The sequence below is a fragment of the Drosophila melanogaster genome, chromosome 2L (assembly GCF_000001215.4).
Source record: "Drosophila melanogaster chromosome 2L".
In the NCBI taxonomy this organism is placed as follows: domain Eukaryota; kingdom Metazoa; phylum Arthropoda; class Insecta; order Diptera; family Drosophilidae; genus Drosophila; species Drosophila melanogaster.
Window position 1 is genome coordinate 10701833 of NT_033779.5, and position 18933 is coordinate 10720765.

The 18933-nt window shown below is 41.6% G+C and overlaps 2 protein-coding genes and 1 long non-coding RNA gene across 4 annotated transcripts; 2 read left to right on the top strand and 1 right to left on the bottom strand.

Moving 5' to 3' along the window:
• Window positions 1-107: 107 nt before the first annotated feature.
• Lip2 (Lipase 2) lies at window positions 108-7621 on the bottom strand (the record flags this gene model as incomplete). Of its 2 annotated transcripts, none has more annotated exons than NM_001298883.1 (6): window positions 108-973; window positions 1036-1164; window positions 3196-3345; window positions 3400-3665; window positions 3869-4046; window positions 7027-7621. In NM_001298883.1, 5 exons carry the CDS (start codon window positions 4044-4046, stop codon window positions 563-565), a joined length of 1134 nt encoding a protein of 377 aa, NP_001285812.1. In that variant the 3' UTR covers window positions 108-562. The 2 variants fall into 2 exon arrangements, with proteins under 2 accessions (NP_001285812.1, NP_524667.1); NM_079928.2 differs by lacking the exon at window positions 7027-7621 and adding an exon at window positions 4251-4358 and having other exon boundaries at window positions 403-973.
• On the top strand, window positions 1789-3098 carry CG6415 (uncharacterized protein). The gene is made up of 2 exons (NM_135597.3): window positions 1789-2260; window positions 2317-3098. The coding sequence occupies exons 1-2, from the start codon at window positions 1802-1804 to the stop codon at window positions 3073-3075; spliced, it is 1218 nt and encodes a 405-aa protein (NP_609441.1). The 5' UTR covers window positions 1789-1801; the 3' UTR covers window positions 3076-3098.
• A 647-nt stretch (window positions 7622-8268) lies between the features above and the next one.
• On the top strand, window positions 8269-8901 carry lncRNA:CR44407 (long non-coding RNA:CR44407). The gene has a single exon (NR_124182.1). It is a non-coding gene; the product is annotated as a long non-coding RNA:CR44407 (long non-coding RNA).
• The last annotated feature ends 10032 nt before the right edge of the window (window positions 8902-18933 follow it).

Genomic DNA, 18933 nt, shown 5'->3' on the forward strand with positions numbered 1-18933 from the left:
CATGTTCAATGGAGCCCACAAATATCTTATCAATCACAAATGTTCACACAATTGTAAAATTGTATTTTATGATGACATAAAGCCCAATGGTTTATAATAATTTATTTATCTGAGATTATTTTCCAAAAAATAACAGCAATCAAAGAGATATAAGTAGATAAATGTTGATAACATTTTGATACCTAAGGTACTTTGTTTACACCCACTGTTGTAAAGTAGGTCCAAACATTTCCACCAAGGTAATTATCATTATTTATCGTCTCTCATTTTACCATCGAAATAGCTTAATAACCGAAACCTTTTTGGCCAAAGCCACAACAACCAACACTGGTAACAGATAACTTTATTGTTGGCCATCAAAAGAAAGTAAAAGTGTCGACCAGTTGTGGCGGCTGCCTTTTTGAATTATACATATATATATGTATATTTTTTTTTAATGGTTTGGCTACCGCATTACATAATTGGCATTTTGGACGACTGCCAAGGTAAATAAAGCATTTCGCTGGGCAATTATTTTCTGTTATTTCTGTTATAATGGGCCTTTTTTATATAATTTTGGCGGTCATTCAATTACGTAGGGCAAGCGCCCATCGAAAAACTGTTCCATATGCTCGATTAATTTGTCGTTGACCAGGCTCTTAACATCGCCGGAAATCAGGAAGTCCAAGTGATTGAACTTCTTGGAGTTGATCCTCCGCACACTCTTCACCGACCTCAGCATTCTGGCATATATGGCATGGACTCCTTCCGGTGTGGCAATAGCATCCGTTTCCCCGAAATACAATATGATCGGCACTGTGATCTGGCTTATATTGTAACTGAGGGCCTCCACGCTGTGATATACTTGCAAGTTCTCCGCGGTCCCAAAGTCATAGGAGATGAAATCACCCGATTTCCATATCTGCTGCAAGTGTTTGATTTCCCGCGGAGAACCGCCTTGCAGTAGATACTCGTAGTTAAAGGCTTCTAACAGCTGGAAAAGGATATTAAAGCTAGTGGGTATTCAAATTCATTAAATAAGTATAAATGTTTTACCTTTTTGTTGTTTTGAGCGCTGCCTACCAACTGCTTGGCATAATATTCGCAGAGATCTCGTTTGGCTTGGCATACTTTTCGAAAGTAGCCAGGTGGAAAGATCTCGAACTTGTATGCCTTCTGGCGTTTCTGCAAGCAAGAAAATTGTTATATTTATAAAATATTAAATATTCAGACTAAAATGCTTATTAATATAAAAACTTTATTTATTTATATATTCATTTTATTTAAGTAGCATTATACCACAAGTTCAATTTTTAGTTTATCTTCTATAAACAAATGTATTACTTTTCTTCTATAAACAAGTGTATTTCTTTTCACGAAAATGCATTGCCCTTTTTATAAAATTTCCACTGGAATAGATTCCACTCAGCTGATTGGTTTTACTTTCCATAGCATCAAGATCCACCAAAACATATTTAGAGTCACACCAGGGGGTTATCACCGAGTGTACCTATTTCTCTAAATAATCTCAAAGTCTCTCCTACTCTCAGAAGTTCCCTAATCTCTCTAATGTCAAGCGGTCAGGCTGTTATCAGCAACACTGAGAAAAACATATGGTTTCCTCGAGCACTCAACTTTGTAAAACCAACATTTAATCTTGATTGTTTCATACTATTACCATATCTAACCTTTATTGACCAAAAATCCTGATATACAAATCAAATACAAATTTTTGTACTTCAAAGCTAGTTAAATTTCTTTAGGTGTATCTCAAAGATCTGCTCTTGGCAGTGCTCTCGATCCGGGCTTCAGTCACTGCGCGATGTTCAGACTAAGCTATCGACTGCCCGCTGCCCTCGGCGGTCTGCGCCACGCCTCCTCCGCCGCCGGCGAGGGTCAGCGCACCGCCCTCTACGATTTCCACGTGCAGAAAGGCGGAAAGATCGTGAACTTCGGAGGCTATGCTCTGCCGGTTCAGTATTCGGATCAGAGCATTATAGCCTCCCACCTGCACACCCGTCAGGTGGGCTCCATTTTCGACGTGTCGCACATGCTGCAATCCCGGATTTTCGGCAAGGATGCGGCCGCCTGTCTGGAGTCGGTTTGCACTGCGGACATTCTGGGCACGCCGGAGGGCAGTGGTAGCCTCACCGTCTTCACCAACGAGGCGGGCGGTATCCTGGACGATCTCATCGTGAACAAAGTCAGCGAAAAGGAGCTATATGTGGTCTCCAATGCGGCGATGAAAGAACAGGACATGGGCATAATGAAGACAGCTGTGGTATGTTCGTATTACATTGCACTTTTGAAGGATAAATATATGTTTCGAATTTTCAGGATAATTTTAAGTCCCAGGGAAAAGACGTATCCATTGAATTCCTCACACCCGCCGATCAATCTCTAGTAGCCGTCCAGGGTCCTCAAGTGGCCAAGGAACTATCGAAACTACTTACCGGGAAAGCTTCTCTCGATCAACTCTACTTCATGAGTTCCTTCGTCACCACATTGGCTGGAATCCCCAATGTCAGGATCACGAGATGTGGTTACACCGGTGAGGACGGTGTGGAGATATCGGTGGCATCCAGCCAGGCACAGAAGCTCACTGAATCTCTTCTTGAGAGTGGAGTCCTCAAGCTTGCTGGTCTGGGAGCCAGAGACTCCCTGCGATTGGAGGCGGGTCTCTGCTTGTATGGCAGTGATATCGATTCTAAGACGACACCCGTGGAGGCGGCTCTTGCCTGGTTGGTAACCAAAAGACGCCGCACAACCCGCGATTTTCCAGGAGCTGACGTGATCCTTGGCCAGCTGAAGGAGGGCGTCAGCCGGAGGCGAGTGGGTCTCCAGATGTTGGGCACCAAGCCACCGCCAGCTCGTTCCGGAGTGGCCATCTTTAGTCAGGGTCAGCAGGTGGGTCAGGTGACTAGTGGCTGCCCAAGTCCCAGTGCTGGACGCAACATTGCTATGGGATATGTGGCAGAGAATCTAAAAGCACCCGGCACAAAGGTGGAGTTCAAGGTTCGAGACAAGCTCTACGAGGCTGAAGTCACTAAAATGCCATTTGTAAAAGCTAACTATTATAACAGACCAAAGAAATAAATGTGCAGCACACACTGATAATGATTAAGTGAATTCTAAATGGAAGTTTAAGCTAAGGTTGACAAGTCTTTCGCCAACACCAAGCCCGCTAACTAAACAAAGTAAATTTCCAGCAATTACCTTGATAAACTTCATGAGGCGCCGCACCTGGAAGGAGTCGAATCTCACCTGACGATGCAGTCGAGCCAGTGGTGCCAGTGCCTGTATGAGCTGAATGCGCTGGTTAAAACGTGGATGCACCGCACAAAGCACCAGGAACGCATTAAAGGCCTAAGAGCATATTTTGAAGGATGAGTTAGCCAGCTGAAAGTAAGCAGCGCTCACCTGGGAGTGTCCAATTAGTACCACCTGATGGTGTATTTGCTCCTCATCCTGGCCAGGACCTCCTCTGCTGGCCAGTTGCTCGCCGCCTGTGACCTTCGCCATGTGGTCAATTATGGCTGGCAAATCGTAGGCGCCATGCTCGTGGAAGCTGAAGCGCCAGAATTCGACCATCACGTCGGTCAAGTCGATGTGCTGCCGTCCGTAGGGCGACACTCCGCGCAGATTCGCCAGCCACACGTCGTATTCGCGGTGGTGCAGCTGGAAGGCTGTACACCGAAAGAAAATATAGGGTTTCATATAAAGATATATCAAAGTGCAATTCAGTAAGGCCACAATGTACGAAAGTTGTTGAAATACAATTTTAAGTTTTAGATTCCACCAAAACCCACTGACAATGCATTTTTTTAAGATTTACCTACTGACTTGTATTTAGGTGTACAAATGTTACCGGAAGTGCCCACCTGCTTACCCAAACTCCGTTCGGGCCCCATGCACACCCATCCCAGAGAGGAACCCAGCAATCCATGGACCAGGAGCACCGGCTTAGCTCCCAGTCGCGGCAGACGCTGCAACTGCAGCTGGTAGCCATCCGCCGTGGTCACATTGTGCACTTCGTGGCTGACATTCTGGGCCTCCAGCCAGTCCATCTAATGGCCATGCATAGAATGCACAGAAAAAAGTGCAATATATATTTTAATTTTAATTTTTAACAGATTAAAAAAATTCTATTTAATACTCTCTACTCTATTTACTCTCCTACTCCATGCATTCATTTTCATGATAAGTTTTGAATATTTTTCCGAAGTGTATTAAGGAGAAGGGAGCGTAGTCGCTATTAGCCCGACACTCACCGTAGTCCACTTGTATCGCGACTCCGGCGGCGAGGAGTGGGCATTTCTGCCAATGGCACACACGATGAGCATTACTTTGATGGCGCCGATGCAGCCTGACCCACCCATTTCACCCTTTCAACTAAATCGGGAGCCAGCCCCACATGGGTGCACTAATTGGCCGGTTCCCCAGATCATCTTTACACTTGACTAGGCACTCAAAAATGTAATTTATCGAGCAATATGGTTAGTTGAGTGCGAAAAGCTAATAGCTTTACATATTTCAAGCTGCGTATTATTAAGTATTTAGAATGCTTCTTTAAATAATTACAGAACTACTCGCTTGTTTTTATTATTAAAGTCTTACACAAATATATATACAGTGGCTAAAGTAATACAACTTCAATCTATAAACTTTATTCCCTGCATCCAGACAAGTGCCAGGCAATGCCATTCGCAATTAAATAAAGCTTAATGGAAAACTTAAATAAAATAGATTGAATAATACCAGCGCATCAGCATCAGCATCCGCACACATCCGCATCCGCAGTGGGATCTGTATGGCAACACTCACAATTAATTGCAGTCCCCTGGTCTTATCACTCAGTAATATTCATACTCGCAAAGAGGGGGAAAAGTCTGCGCAAAAAGAAAATGCGAAAGCACTCGGCCATCCAGTTGCAATTGCAACTCAGGAGCAGACTGCACCCCCTGTCCACCGCGTTTGTTTACTTATCGCTGGGAGATTACAATTGACTACCCGGACAACAAAAAATCGCGGCGAACTTTATTAAAATTACGCTCGAAAGTGACAGGATGGGTAAGGAAGCAACCGAATAAAAGGCCAAAGCCAGGAGCAAACGCCAAATTAAATGGAATACAAAAATGTGAATGCAAAAAAAAAAAAAAAATAATAACCACAAGGCTAGGGGGTGGCAAGGTGTGGGCTTCGCGAATGCGACTGGCAACAAAGGACGTGCACTGGCCACAGGTCCTGCGCCCAGGATCCGATCCACTGCTGCCCGTTCAACTTTCCTCCCGTCATATATGGTTGAATATGGCCCTTTTGGACATTTGGTCCACGAAGTCACACAGCGTTCTCCTTTTGGCATCTCTGCCAAAGGATACGGGAATCCTGGCATAAAGGAGGCGGCATCTGTGCGCAGTCAACGGGATGCAAAAGTGCAGTCGATTAACGGATGTGAATAAAGGGTGCGGGATTCACCAAACGCCCCTCGCCGTCGCAGGAGGGGCGTGGTATGTCGACACTGGCATATGTATGAATTTTTATTAAATTTAATAAAGCTGCAATTATGCAATTTACTTTGTCTGCATTTGTCACGCCCACGCGACAGTCGGTTGAAAATTAATTTGGCTGCGGTTACTGAATTTTAAAAATGCATTCTACGGTTTCATGGACTCATGCTGGATGGAAACATATTCAAACCAGTAAAGTCGATAGAATGTAACGTAAATGTATAGAATGTAACGTATATATATACTTATTTAAAGAGATATTTTCAAAGTAATACAATTAGTTTAATTGTATTTGATTAACTGGTACAAATATGTTTTATATACTTTTAGACAACTGAAGTGTTATTTATGGAATTCAAATCAAAGTTGATTTTGTGACACCCACGTAAAAGTACTTTCAATGCGATACAATGATAGAATAGACAACCAAAAGATACAATTTAAAATTTGCATTCATGTGAAACACACATCATCGCTTTAGATGATTTCCCACCCAAATTACACGTATTTATCTGCTCTAATGACACTTTTTACGCCCCGTAAAACATGAGCCACATAAACGTTGCCGAATGGAGCGAATTCGGCACGCATCAATTGACATTTTTGGCACAAAGGTGAATTGGGGCGCCAACAATGGGGGCCCAAAACGACTGCGATTTCGATTGCGATGCTAAGCGCCTGATGGAAAAATCATTATGACGAGTAAATAACATCGAGGTAAACAAGTTTGCGGCAAAACAAGGAAGGACCACACAACGGGACGTGAAAAATGAAAATAGTAATGAAAATGGTGATGGCAAACAAAAGTCAATCACCGTCGTTGTTGTCGAAGGAAATTGTCGAAAATATTTGGGAAGGGGAATCGCAGCAAAAGACACTTTGTATTATTAAACGGCAGATAGACAAATCAAAATGCGACGAGGGTGACAATGGCGACGGCTGGGTTTTCCGCTGGCAATACCCCCCCCCCCCCCGCCCCTGACTTTTCACTCCCCTTTCCGCTGAGCTTTTCCGGCAGGTGGAAATTCTCGCAGAGACACAACCGCACACGAAATCAATGTAATTGACGAACTCACTGCCACTGGCTGGGTAAGTGAGTGAAAGAATCGTGTCGTTTATTGTGGCAACAGCTTTTCAGAGGAGCTCGCCACCGATTTCCCTTTTTTCCGCCGAGTTTTCCTTGCGCCATTGTTTGTCTTTCAACTCAATTGCATGGCAACTTTCGGTGGGTCGTCGCCATTTTTCCGCCTACAGAACTCGCTTCTGTATTCGTTATTATTTCCTATGCCAGACTGTGAATTGCTTTTGAAATGTTTGCGTGCCATTTGCGTTGACAGTAAAAGCCGCTTAATGATTTCATTTTGGTTATAAATAGGATTTTTGCCTCAAAATCTTAGAAGAAAAAGACTTTTGTACTTGGGGTAGGTTATGTGAAATGGAGTGAGTGAGCGATTCAAGTGTGCTATCCAAGTTCATTTACACAGTGAGTAATAAAATTTATAACTTAAACTAATACAATTTTAAAGATCTTTCGACTTACCAAACTTTAAACTCTTTCTCCAGAAATAAGCTTCAATATCCACTTAGCACTTAAATTTGGCAAAGTTCAAGCCTTTATTGGCTATCAAGTGCCCGGCATTTATTCGCCGAATTATGTGCGCCTTTTAAATAAACAAAACGTCAGTTTTCGAGCGGAATTAAAGCAAGTTCTGCCAGCAAATTTCCACGTTGCCGTTGTCCGAGCCAAGGAAAATTCCATTGGCCCGGCGCAGCAAGGAGGGCAAAGTTTTCACATTTTTGTTTAACATTTTCCAAATGCCGTTTTATACATTTTTCTTTTTTTTTACACTTTTATGCATAATGGAATTAGTTAAATTTCTCTTTGCAGCGAAATTTTCGCTGAACTTGCGCCAAAAAGTTTGCTTCCTGTTTTCCCCCTTTTTCCGAAATGTTATGCGTTTCTGATGACGTTGTAGAAAACGTTTCCGTTTTCCGAGCCTGCAATGAAAACTTCTTAGCTTAGAACAACATTGGACTTGCCACTCGCTCGAGTTTTAATTAAAATATTTATGAATTTGTCTTCGAAGAGCGACCAAATTGACAAGAAAAGCAGTATCTTGATTCTGGGCTGCTGAATGAGTCAAAAGAATGGCCAAGAGAAATGAGCCATCTGGCCGAGATAAATGCCAAGTGTGAATTGAAACTCAAAGTCGCTCATGTGAATGAGTTTCTAATTAAGCCAGGCAAACTGGAAGCCTCATGCCAGTCTGAATAATAACAATGAAGTCGACGTATATATTTTTTAATTATTACGAGTATACTTTTTATACTCGCAAAACGTGCGGCGTATATTTTGCCATGATGTCATTTCATCGGGCAGCAACTGAATTTAAATTATTGAATTACATTTAATACGTCACTTGAGAAAATACCGGTATGAAAATCGCATTCGAGGAAATCCCCCTATTAGCCATTAAAGTCCATACTATTGTGAGTTCGTATTTCACACAAAGTCACCGATAGTAGCAATTATTTATTTGCATATTTAACATCGACCGGCTAATAAATAATCATTATGGCCTTTTATTTCGCTTTTTCGTGTTGATTACTAGCCGTTCTGAGACAATCCGGGTTGTCTAACCAGAATTACCCAACAAATTGATCTTCAATTTGTTTAAAGCAATTAGCCAATGTTTATTGTTTTCGATTCCGAGTAAGCGACAAGTGTTTGCTTCTAAAGGAATTAATCAGCGTTTTGGTATAAATATTAGCACACAAACACCAATGATCGGAGTACCAAAAAATGTGAGATACAAGGGTATTTGAAACAAGTAAGCTGAGTATAAGCATATTGAAACCTGTTATTTTGCAACTAGTTCAACAACTGTTGAACATTTAAGGACCTCGATTCGCAAAACCGACATATTGAACACATCCCCCAACAATTTGCATTTCTTTATGGCCCTCAGAAGTATTTTCTAGCCAAACTGCCCAACTCCCCCACTCTCGTTACGCAATGCAAACAGCTTCCAACTAGTGCTCGACTCTGGCTGCTTTATGTCTTTCCATTATTGATGACTTAATTCCGCTTGATTTATTGAGGCCACAAACAGCCGGTCAGCGAGCCATGTTTTGCAATGGCCGGAACCAGGAGTCAGGACCTGGCCGGGATACCCATTTGGTATGCACACGTACTGCGTACTGGGCCAAATGGAGGCACTCGATGGAGAGGTTGGAGCCAACAGACCTAGCATCTGTGCTTGGCCAGAACGTGTTTAATAAATAAGCCCAGTTAATATGGCGCAAAAAGTTTCGGGCCAAAGCAATGTAAGCAGAACCCATATATTGTAGAATATAATCACTCGCACATAGAAAAAAATTCATTTTAATATACTGAGCCCTTTGAATTCAATATAAAAAGTATATACATTTTATGAAAGTTTAAATTTAAAACAATATAACATTAAACTAGTAAACAATATGTTTTTATTCCCTTCGTATAAATTGATATCATGGAGTATATGAAGTTTCTATTCTTTTTGAACAACATTATGGTAAGGCCCAGGCAATTTCTCCCTGTGCATTTCTCAAATGTACTTGGCATTGTCTGAGCAGTATTTATTTCCGAGCTACCCATCTCGGTGCATTGACCTCTTTGGATGGGCAACAGTTAATGATGTTAACAGTGGGTTTGGGCCATGAATGGCCAGCGGCAACGATGCATTCAGCCGTTGCTCCATTGATCACCTAGAAAAGGATGAAAAACGAGCTGTTTTCAGATGGAGATACTGCCACAAAAGTTTCGATGCAGGAGAATGAGGTGTAATCGAAACGGGCGCAAACTCGATTGCTGCACGGTAATTAAAATTTAATCATTGGACATTAGTATTCCCATACTCGCAGAGCTTACCGTGGGCGAATTGGCGTGGCTGGGGGCGTGGTCGATAATGCTGCGATGGAGGCTTAGCCAAATGGACGAGTTCGAGTCGCTGGGCCAGGGGAAGGCGGTCAGTCAAATGAGCTCCCTTTTGAGGGCTTTCAACCTGGTGTATCTGTGCACTCACTACGAACTGCATACTTTCGGGCATGTAAATGCACAATCTGCATTTGCGTTTGTGTGGATAAATGTTTGACTTAGAGGTTTGGGTTTGGTTGTTTTGGTTCGTTTGGTTTGTTTGTCCGTTTGTTTGATGGTAGCCAAGGTATTTAAGTCACCGCTGCTTTTTGCTCTGTTCGCATCGCTTCGGGCTTTTAATAGATTCCTGCTAATGACATGCAATTAATTTTGTGGGTTTTCAGCCGGAATCATAAACTGTGCAAAAAAGATATTTGCACGTATGAGTAGGGTTTTTTATGGTAGTAGCTACCAGCGGTTGACTTTGTAATTGGTTGTGTGTGGCCCATCGACCTGCTTTAGTAATAACTGCGGCCAGCAAAGTCAATTCAAACAAAGATTTTGGCAACTGCAACAGTATTAAAAGCAGTATCAAAAATGTTTGCACAAGTATTATTTTTTTTGTGATTTTACAATTTTACAATACAAAGCTTTTTACAATCGCTACTACTTGAAAAGACTTTTTGCTTCTGTTTATACTTTTCAATAAGCTATCCAAGCGTATGGTACTCATTCTTTTAACTTTCATTCCAGCATTTTAATCAAGTACCCATTTTTATTAAACGTTATTTATGCCGAGCTTATATGGCTTTTTAATAAGAGCTTGACCCCTCAGAGTCACTTTTATCAAGAAAGTGCACTTTCCGTCGATTGTAGAGCGATGAAAGAAGGGGTTGACAATCCACGGCACATCTGCTTTTCATTTCGAACTTTTATCTAACAACAAAGCTCACACATGGAATAGCCAATGTTTTGACCAGTGGCACAAAAGGACAACCCCGATTGCGAGTTGGCCAGGGGATTTGGCCGGCAAATGGCCAGCGATGGCAATTAACTTTATAACATTTGCATGGCCCATGTGCAATTGCCTGGCCTTGTTGTTGCGGGTACATTACCAGCCAGTTGATTAATTGGAAATTGCGGTTAATGGATGGTCAGATCGAAATCGAAATCGACAATGGAGATGAACAAGTCGCCCTGGAGTCTAGACTTTTAATTAGACCAGGCATTTGAGCCTACTGAAGTCCCCTACTTGAAGCATATGCAAAAAAAAAGTTTTCTGCAGAAACTTTGCCACTTGCCATGGAATTTTTTCCTCCAGAGTCAGCCAAAAAAGTTGACAGATTTGCAGCGGAAAATTAACAAGTTCCGTGCTGAAAACATATTCGTTTTTCCTTTACTTTTTTTTTGTATAAACTTTGCCTTCGTAAAATTCAGTTAAGAAGTCGGAAAAAGTATGCAATGCTAAGAATGTGCTAAAAACTATGTACACGAAAAAGAGTTTTATAGGATTTTTTGTTTTTCTTTTCTTTCTTTCTTTTTTTTTTTGATGCAGCTGTTATTCGACCAAGTCTACGAAAACTTAAAAAGTCGTAGATGTCGCCGGCAGTTTTGTGTTGCCGCATTTTTATGCCCTTCCGGCAAACCAGAGTTTCCCACTCCGATCGTTCAACAGCCTAGAAACGGAGTTTGTTGGAAATTAAGTTTACTCGATGGCCACTTCCAGTTGTTTGCCCAGCAGACGCATATTTTTCACAATCTTGTGATCACTTGCAGGATGTCAGAAGTAATGATTGCGTAACTGGTAAGCTTGCCAAATAAAATTCTACTCAGTAATTGGTTTGTCTACATATGTAGGAAACATTGTGAGTACTTATTCAAACTTACAATTAAAAGCAGCTTATTGTTTAAGTATATAAATAATATAAACTTAAAGTACCTGCACTTAATTTCTGGCATTATTCCCCTAAAAGGTTCAATCTGCACATCTAAATTCAGCTCAGGTTCAGGATGAGCGCTCAGCTGGCAATTGCCTTCGGTCCAATTATCAGTTGTGATTTGAAATGAAGGCAATCGGATGAATTTTTTATAAAAGCACATAAGAGCCGAGCATCTGGAATGTGCGTATGGTCAGAGCGACCGGCGATTGACCCCAATAAATTGGAACCGTAAAACAGGACCACAGCCGGCCGAGCAAAGTTCACATGGGTGGCGACCTTTTGGCAGCCTTAAAACGCCTGTTGATTTATTCAAAAGGGGATTAGCAGGGGCATCTGAATGGGGATAAACACAACGTAACCGCAGACATGGCATTCAAAGTTGCCAACGAAGCAGGAAGACAGTCTCGTAATTTTAGCCAGTCGGTCGGCACTTTTGAGCCGCAGTGTTTTTTTTAACCCGGCATAAAATAAGACAAATGAGCTAATTTCGCTGGCGGAAAGGATAACAGGATCGGGCCATCGCCTTGGCCATAATAAATCGCACACAAATGTGATATTTATATGCATTTTTTTATACAGACATAAGCGCAAACATACTATACGAAGGCACTCGGCTGCCATTTGCCATAAATCTATTGCCGCATTATTACTCATACGCACTGTAGACGCTGTCTACCCTAATATATCAAGGCATTACCATGGCTATTACTCTTCCTTTCTCTCCATCGGCATGGCATGCCCTTTCATTCGAATAAATGTACATTTATCTCGGAAAATGGCATAGGTTAAGCTTTTCGAAAAAGTTTAAAAACCATGTGCTTAGGGTTTATAGAGATGCACTGCAAAATGCATATTTGCCCTAATTGTTCCACTCTACCCTTTGATGGCTAATCCTAAGTAGTCCGCAAATTGCACAACTCTGGCTCGTTTGAAACCAGTTTGGGTTTAAACTACTATTGAAAACCCCGAAGCAAGTCAAGTACCGAATTCCCACTCCGAATCACTACTCTCGGTGCCGTGTAGCGTGACTTGGGATTTATGAACTCCATTTCGCATGTTCGCCATTGTAAAGATTAATTGCCACAGCTCCGTACCGCTTCCCATTGCGGCTTGTTGTTATCATTCAGCAGCAGGCCATGTCCGTAGCTTCAGCTCCTTTTTGTTGGCCAACTGACAGGGTGAATCAGCAATGGAGAGCTGAGGAGCTGAAGAGCTGCGCAGCAATAGAGCGATAGCAACGACATCGACAGACGGGGAAGTTATGTGCCAAACTTAAAGTCCAAACCAGCAATGCAAACGCATTGGACAAAGCCATTGTCAAGCTGGCAGTGTTTGCTTTAGAAAAATGCGTTGTAAAATCAGTATCAAAGGTTAGTGAGCCAACGAGCTAAGTTCCAACTAAATTCAACAGGATTTATAAATACGAATGTACTAATGTTAACTCAGTTAAAGATAATATTTTATAACCATCTAGAGATAGAAATGCAATACATTAATTAAGTTGGTACTGCATTACTAAATTCGTTGAGTACCAAATGCGTGCATTTATACCCACTTCAAAATGATTTAATTTACCCAACTTTTACACACTCAGACTCCGGATGTTTCCGGCATCGTTGTTAATATAATTTCGATGCGCATTGTACCCAATTAAATGAACCATAATCCTTGGGCACCCAATGCAGCCGGCTCACCGTCATAAAAGTTGAACTCCTTTCATTATTCTCCTTAAACTTTCATGATGGGGCTTTTGCTCTTTGTTTGTGCTGCTGCTGTTGTTTGCGAGGCTTTACTGTATTTTAATTGGCTTTTTATTTATATGAGCGGAGAGCCGAGTTTTCTCCACAATATTGGCACAATAAATGTAATCCGGTTCCGCATGCCAGGGGTTCCAGGGGCTGTAAATAATCACGAGACGTCTGCCGCAAATGCAGGGAATAAACTTTTTAAAAAACATCGAGCGTGGCCAAGTTTGCTAGGAAACGGAAGTCATTGAACGGGTTTGTTACCGTAACATAATTCCTGCCTTCGACAATAAAAATTGAAAGTCCTTATCAGGATTTCATTCCACCTTGATTACGCTAACAAACATTGTTCATAATGATAATCACTGGTTGAAAATACTAAAAAGAAAGCTGAAAATAATTCAATTTATATTGCGACTTTACATTCTAGGTCTAACTTTTATAAACATCTGGAAGGATTTCATATGGACAGGACTCATATGCTTGGTATTGAATAGTTTAGCCGTTACGTATACGTCATGGCGTCCAAAGCCTAGGTGAATTATAACGGCTTTGAATGTCACAATTTAGAGTGCAGATTGTAGGAGTTTCAATTTTTGTGTTTGAAAAAGGAACAGGTTTGTGAATGTTAACATAAGGGTATAGGTTTGTGTTGTGCAAAACTAAAAATTGACTTAAAAATACTAACTCTTCCCTCTTCCTAACAAGTGCACCGTGCCTTTTTTAAACTCCTGCCAACGAAACGGTAGAAGGCCATAAACAAAATCGGCTAAGCCGATAAAAAATGTGTTGACTTTATGGCCAGAAGAGGCAAGCCCGCAACAGGCTAGATAGCACGCATAAGTCATTTTTTCTGGAATTTATTGAATTTATACGGACGTTCGCAAATTGGCTAAAGTTGGGAAACACAAAGAAGTAGCTCATTAAAAAGTAAAGCCTTTCTTTTCGCCTGCTATAAAGTTGTTTTCGAAGAAAACTTTCTAGAAATAAAATAAAGTAAGTTGAAATCGAAAGAAATAGTTTGTTTTTACCTAGCAAAATAAACCTAAAAGTCAGACTGACAAATACAAATCTATCTTTGTCCCCAAGAAACACCAAACTCATTTAGAGGAATTAGATATACAATTGCAGTGGCAGGCGACTTACACCTGTGTCAACATATTCTGTCCAGCAATTTTCATCCCCGGAGATTGGCGTGACCAAAGTCCGGACCATCAATCATCCAGACTGATTCCCAACCAAATCCGAGATAAGAAAGGAAGTTCGCTGCTAACCTAACACACCAACAGCCAACAATTAAAAATTGGATTTAATTAAAGAAGAGCCCACACTCCTTTGGCGTCTGTCATTTTCCACGGCGAATGCAAATCATTTTAATGCGATTAATTAATATGAGGCAAGGCAGAACTTTCTGCTTTCCTCAAAGAAAAGCGAAAAGCACACAAGTTGAAAATCATATTTGCCACCGCCCTATTCTGCTAATGGGGCAAAGTGAGCACACACAGACGCAAAATGTGAGAGGCTGGCAAATTGAGTGCTAATTAAATTAAAAACTGAGTAAAAATAGTTTCGCAAAAGTCATATCCCCTTTCTGCAGGAGATGGCATCCTGCACTGCCCCTCTCCTCCTTCTCCGCTCGGTTTGTTCTACTCGTCGTGTAAATGAGCTCCAACTTGCTGTGCAAATAACGCGTGTAGCTAAGTTTCCAAAGTGGGTACAAGGAAAACTGCCAGGCTGTAACTATATGCAGAAACGCAAATACACTTTAAGAAATGGAAATCTGCTCTTTTAATACATCTTCATTGATGCCAGCGTAACACAGATTTTTTACCAATAGCTACATCTTTTTGGTGTCCGATTTTTACTACCAAAACCAACTAGAAATTTCAGAAAACATATGCATTTTTTTCCTTAAGCTTTCCCTGCCTACCTTTCTCTCAGTGTCCCTTAAGCCATTCAAATCCCTAGCCGAGGAAAAACAATTTCGAATTAAGTATGCGCATATGTTTGTGCAAATGGCAAGCAAGTTAAAAAAAACCCAAAGGAAACAAAAAAAACAACAGGACAACGCAGAACAAACCCGAAAAACAAGCTGAGGCAGCAGTCGCTGTCCCTAAATCCTTTTCCTCTCCCACAGAAGCTAACCGCAAGGACCACGGAGGCGGAGTGATTGCAAACAGGATGAAAATGCAGCTGGCAAGACGAAAGCCAACAAACTGAAACGCTTGAGTTGAGTGAGATGCGAAGGACGAGCGGCAAAGGGCAGCCGGAAACGGAAGTGCAAGGAGCTGCGCAAGAAGAAGCAGCTAGCAGCTGAGCCAAGGAACCAAGCTAATGCTGCTGAGCTGCTCCTTGAACCGCTTCTACACAAAAAATGAAGACTTTCGGCTTAAATCTTAGTTTTTCATTTAAGATGAGTTACTAAGAACAAGAGCAATACATTTTTAAGTTTATGTTTATTTAAAATGTAGTTTTAATAAAAATGTATATCGTTCATACCCCCATAAAATCACATAAAAAATACATTTTGACTTCAATAATTATTATTTAACAACAAACATAATTTTAATAAATTCGTGATTGATTTTGATAAATTTTGTTTAGCTGACACCAAACTAAAAAGGTCTTTGAAAACGCAAGAACAGAGCACACATTTCTCTCGGTGTAGCACCCTTTTAGGTTTTGTTTTTGCCTCAAGCACGCTCGAGATGCAAAGTAAATGCAAAACCACAGCAAATTATGTTGAGGGGGTCGGAATCTGGTGGGTGATGTCTACTGGCGCGATAAGGACGAAGGCCCAAGGACCAAGAAGCTGGAACGGCAGAACGAGGGAACTTGGGACCTCCGGCGGAGCCGCTCAAGTGATTTTCCTTGAGTGGAGTGGAGCCTTGAGCAGGTGTCTGTTTAACCATTATGTTTAGTTGCAGGCAATTTGTTCTGTGCCGTGTTGCCAAGGTAAACTATTTTTTCTTCACTACTGCTCAAAATTTCACCCAGCGGCTTCCGGCTGAACTACACTTCTATGCAGGTTTGACGATCAGCGAAACCTTCAAAAAATAAATTGATAGTCTTAGGAATTTAAAGGAATTAATAAGCGTGGTGTTACATAAATAATAATACTTAAGTATCTTACTTTGCTCTACAAGCAAATAACAAAACAATTGAACGAAAATGTGAACCGAAAAGATAATCAATTAAAAATAGAAAACCCCTTTGAAAAATTCTTATGCTGTCTAGTGTTTTTACTATTTTTGAGAATATTTCCCAAAGTGCATTGCTGAAGGAGATTAAGTTGCAGGAGGTTAAGAGAACTTTATTAAAATAGCACAAACAGCAGCCATTGCTCACAGCTCATCATGGAGCAGGATATTCCTGTGCTCAAACAAACGGAGGTGGGCTCCATATCCTTTACCTAGCAGTTCCTGGCTGAAAAACTGCACGAGAAATCATTGAGCCTTCCCGGTATGTAGAGAAGAACAAGGGAAATGAATACACTGATCTCAGCGAATCGATGGCGATGCCTTTTCTTTGAATTTAAAACTGACCCCGCATTTTAAAAATCGACTCAAAGTGCTGTACGGATTAAATGTCAGCCTGCAGGTGAGAGAACAGCCACAGAGGTAGTCGGTTGATAAACAAGAACGTAAATTTCCTTAATGGTGATGCTCCCCATACATTATTGAGTGAAATACATAAAACTGCCTAACCATTTCAGAAATTCTAATCTGACAAATGCAGGCACATTACTTGAAAAACAGAAATACAATATAGCAACAGCTTTGCAGTCATTAAAGGGTTAAGTGTCGGCATATCGAGTTGGGAAAATTTCTAACGAAAATAAACAAGCTAACCTCACTCTGCGGATCTTCGGTAATCGTTTGGACCGGGTGCAAAAGGGCTAAGCAAATATTTGCAGCGGCAACTTCGCAAATGAGCTTCAGCCCAAAAGACAGAGGACACACAGAGATGATGACGACAACGACGACGATGAGGAGTTGTCGCTGCGTTGTAGCCAGGATTTCAAAAGGACCTCAACTCTGGCGGAAACGGAAACAACAACTTTCCCGCTCTCCAGGAACAGGATGGATGTGAATGGGTTGGAAGGAAGGGCCGCCTGTCGTGGCTGCCATTTAATGACATTTTTGCACCCATTTGAGCTTCCGGGCCTGCTGTCTGCCTGTCGATTTCAGCAATAATTTACTTAAGAAAAGTCTAAATATGCTTGCCAGCCAGCAGCCAGTACCTCCATCTTGTGGCTCGGCAATTGTTTATTGCGTTTATCTTCGTCCGTCTGGAGGCGATAAAATGTTGTGAAAATCCAGCGACAATATCCAATAAATCGTTGTCCTTCCAGGGGGGTTTTGTGGCCTGACCTTCACAACTCTGTTCAAATTTTGCTGTCCCGTGTTTGTTTGTATTTGCTTTCGTCCTGTCTGCTCCCTGGCTTTTTTCAAAGGGTTTAATTGTCCTTTTTGTTCGCCTTTTGTTGACATAGGTGGCCAGGAGATGAGGCTGTGCGAAATAAAGGACCTCCCCATATGCCAAATGCTCGTATTATGAATGGCTTCGGCATTCATTGTATTTTTGGGGGTAGGCCTACAAAAGTGTTAATTAACTTGTATAAATCAGTTGGCAATAGACTTGTGGAAAGCGAACGAAGGTCGTAAATTCAAGTGGAGTTAGATTGAAATGGGATCGAGTTTATCCTAATTGAGTTGAAATGGTGATGTAGTTAACTTAAAGGGATTTAATAGTGTATTCTCTTTAAAGTTTATTTGCCTTTCTAATAGAAATTTTCAATAACAGCAGTCACTCTTAATCTGCACGTTCTATAGCCACCTTGCCTCCTTTAACCAGCCACAGTGACTGCCATAAAGCATTTCCGGATAGCCAATAAATCCGCAAACTGTAAATCTCAATAATGCGAGGCGAGGCCATTAAAAGTCAATGGAAGCTGAGCGGAAAAAGAGCTTGTCAAAGCATCCGCATAATTCAGCCGAGACATTTCACGCCGTCTCTACGGGATACCCACAGCACCACCCAAAACACCCACAGCACCACCCAAAACACCCACAGCACCACCCAAAAAAACACCCAAACGACCCAAAACATCCACAGCAACCGCTGAGCTGAGGCTGAGCTCATAATTCTCGCGTTTCCTGACATCAGATTGAATTTGCGCAATGAACGCGACTTGCAGCTCATGATAAATGCATTTTGGCGCCAAAACGATTTGTTGCGCTTACTTTGCTGCAATGCGAATGCGAAAATTTATGCGACTTTGTAATGCAATTCATAAGCTATGCGCTGCACTTTTCCAAAAGTTGCAATTTATCGTTTGCCCAAGTGCCCAGCACGAACAAACAAATTGCCAATCCAATGCATTCGATATTGCGGCTTCAGAACTGCTTTATATGTTAATCCAAGTGTTATTTGCAATAAAATGGAAATGATCGCTTTTGTGGCATCAAGAGCATCTGTGTCTTCAAAAGAAAAACAAATAAAACTAAGTTATGGCTGCATAACGAAATACCTTAATATTAATCATAAAATGAGTAACTAGATAACTAATTTGTTAGCCATGTATCGCTGCATCAAAAGCCAACAACTTTGTGCGCACGATTCATCCTTCCAGGCCGACTGCACTATCCTTTTGGCCGCCGCCCTTTCCAGTGCCAGGTGTACTGTGACAAGTTTAATTATTGCCGTACTCCAGTCAGTACGCCCGACGTACTTGGGGTTTGTTTGCGCAGTCATTTAGCCAGTCTGTCATTCAGTCAGTCTGCCAATGTTGACTGCATAGCCGCTGCTTAACGCCTCACTTGGCAGCTCCAGTGGGAATGGAGATGGAATTCTGTGGGGGGGTG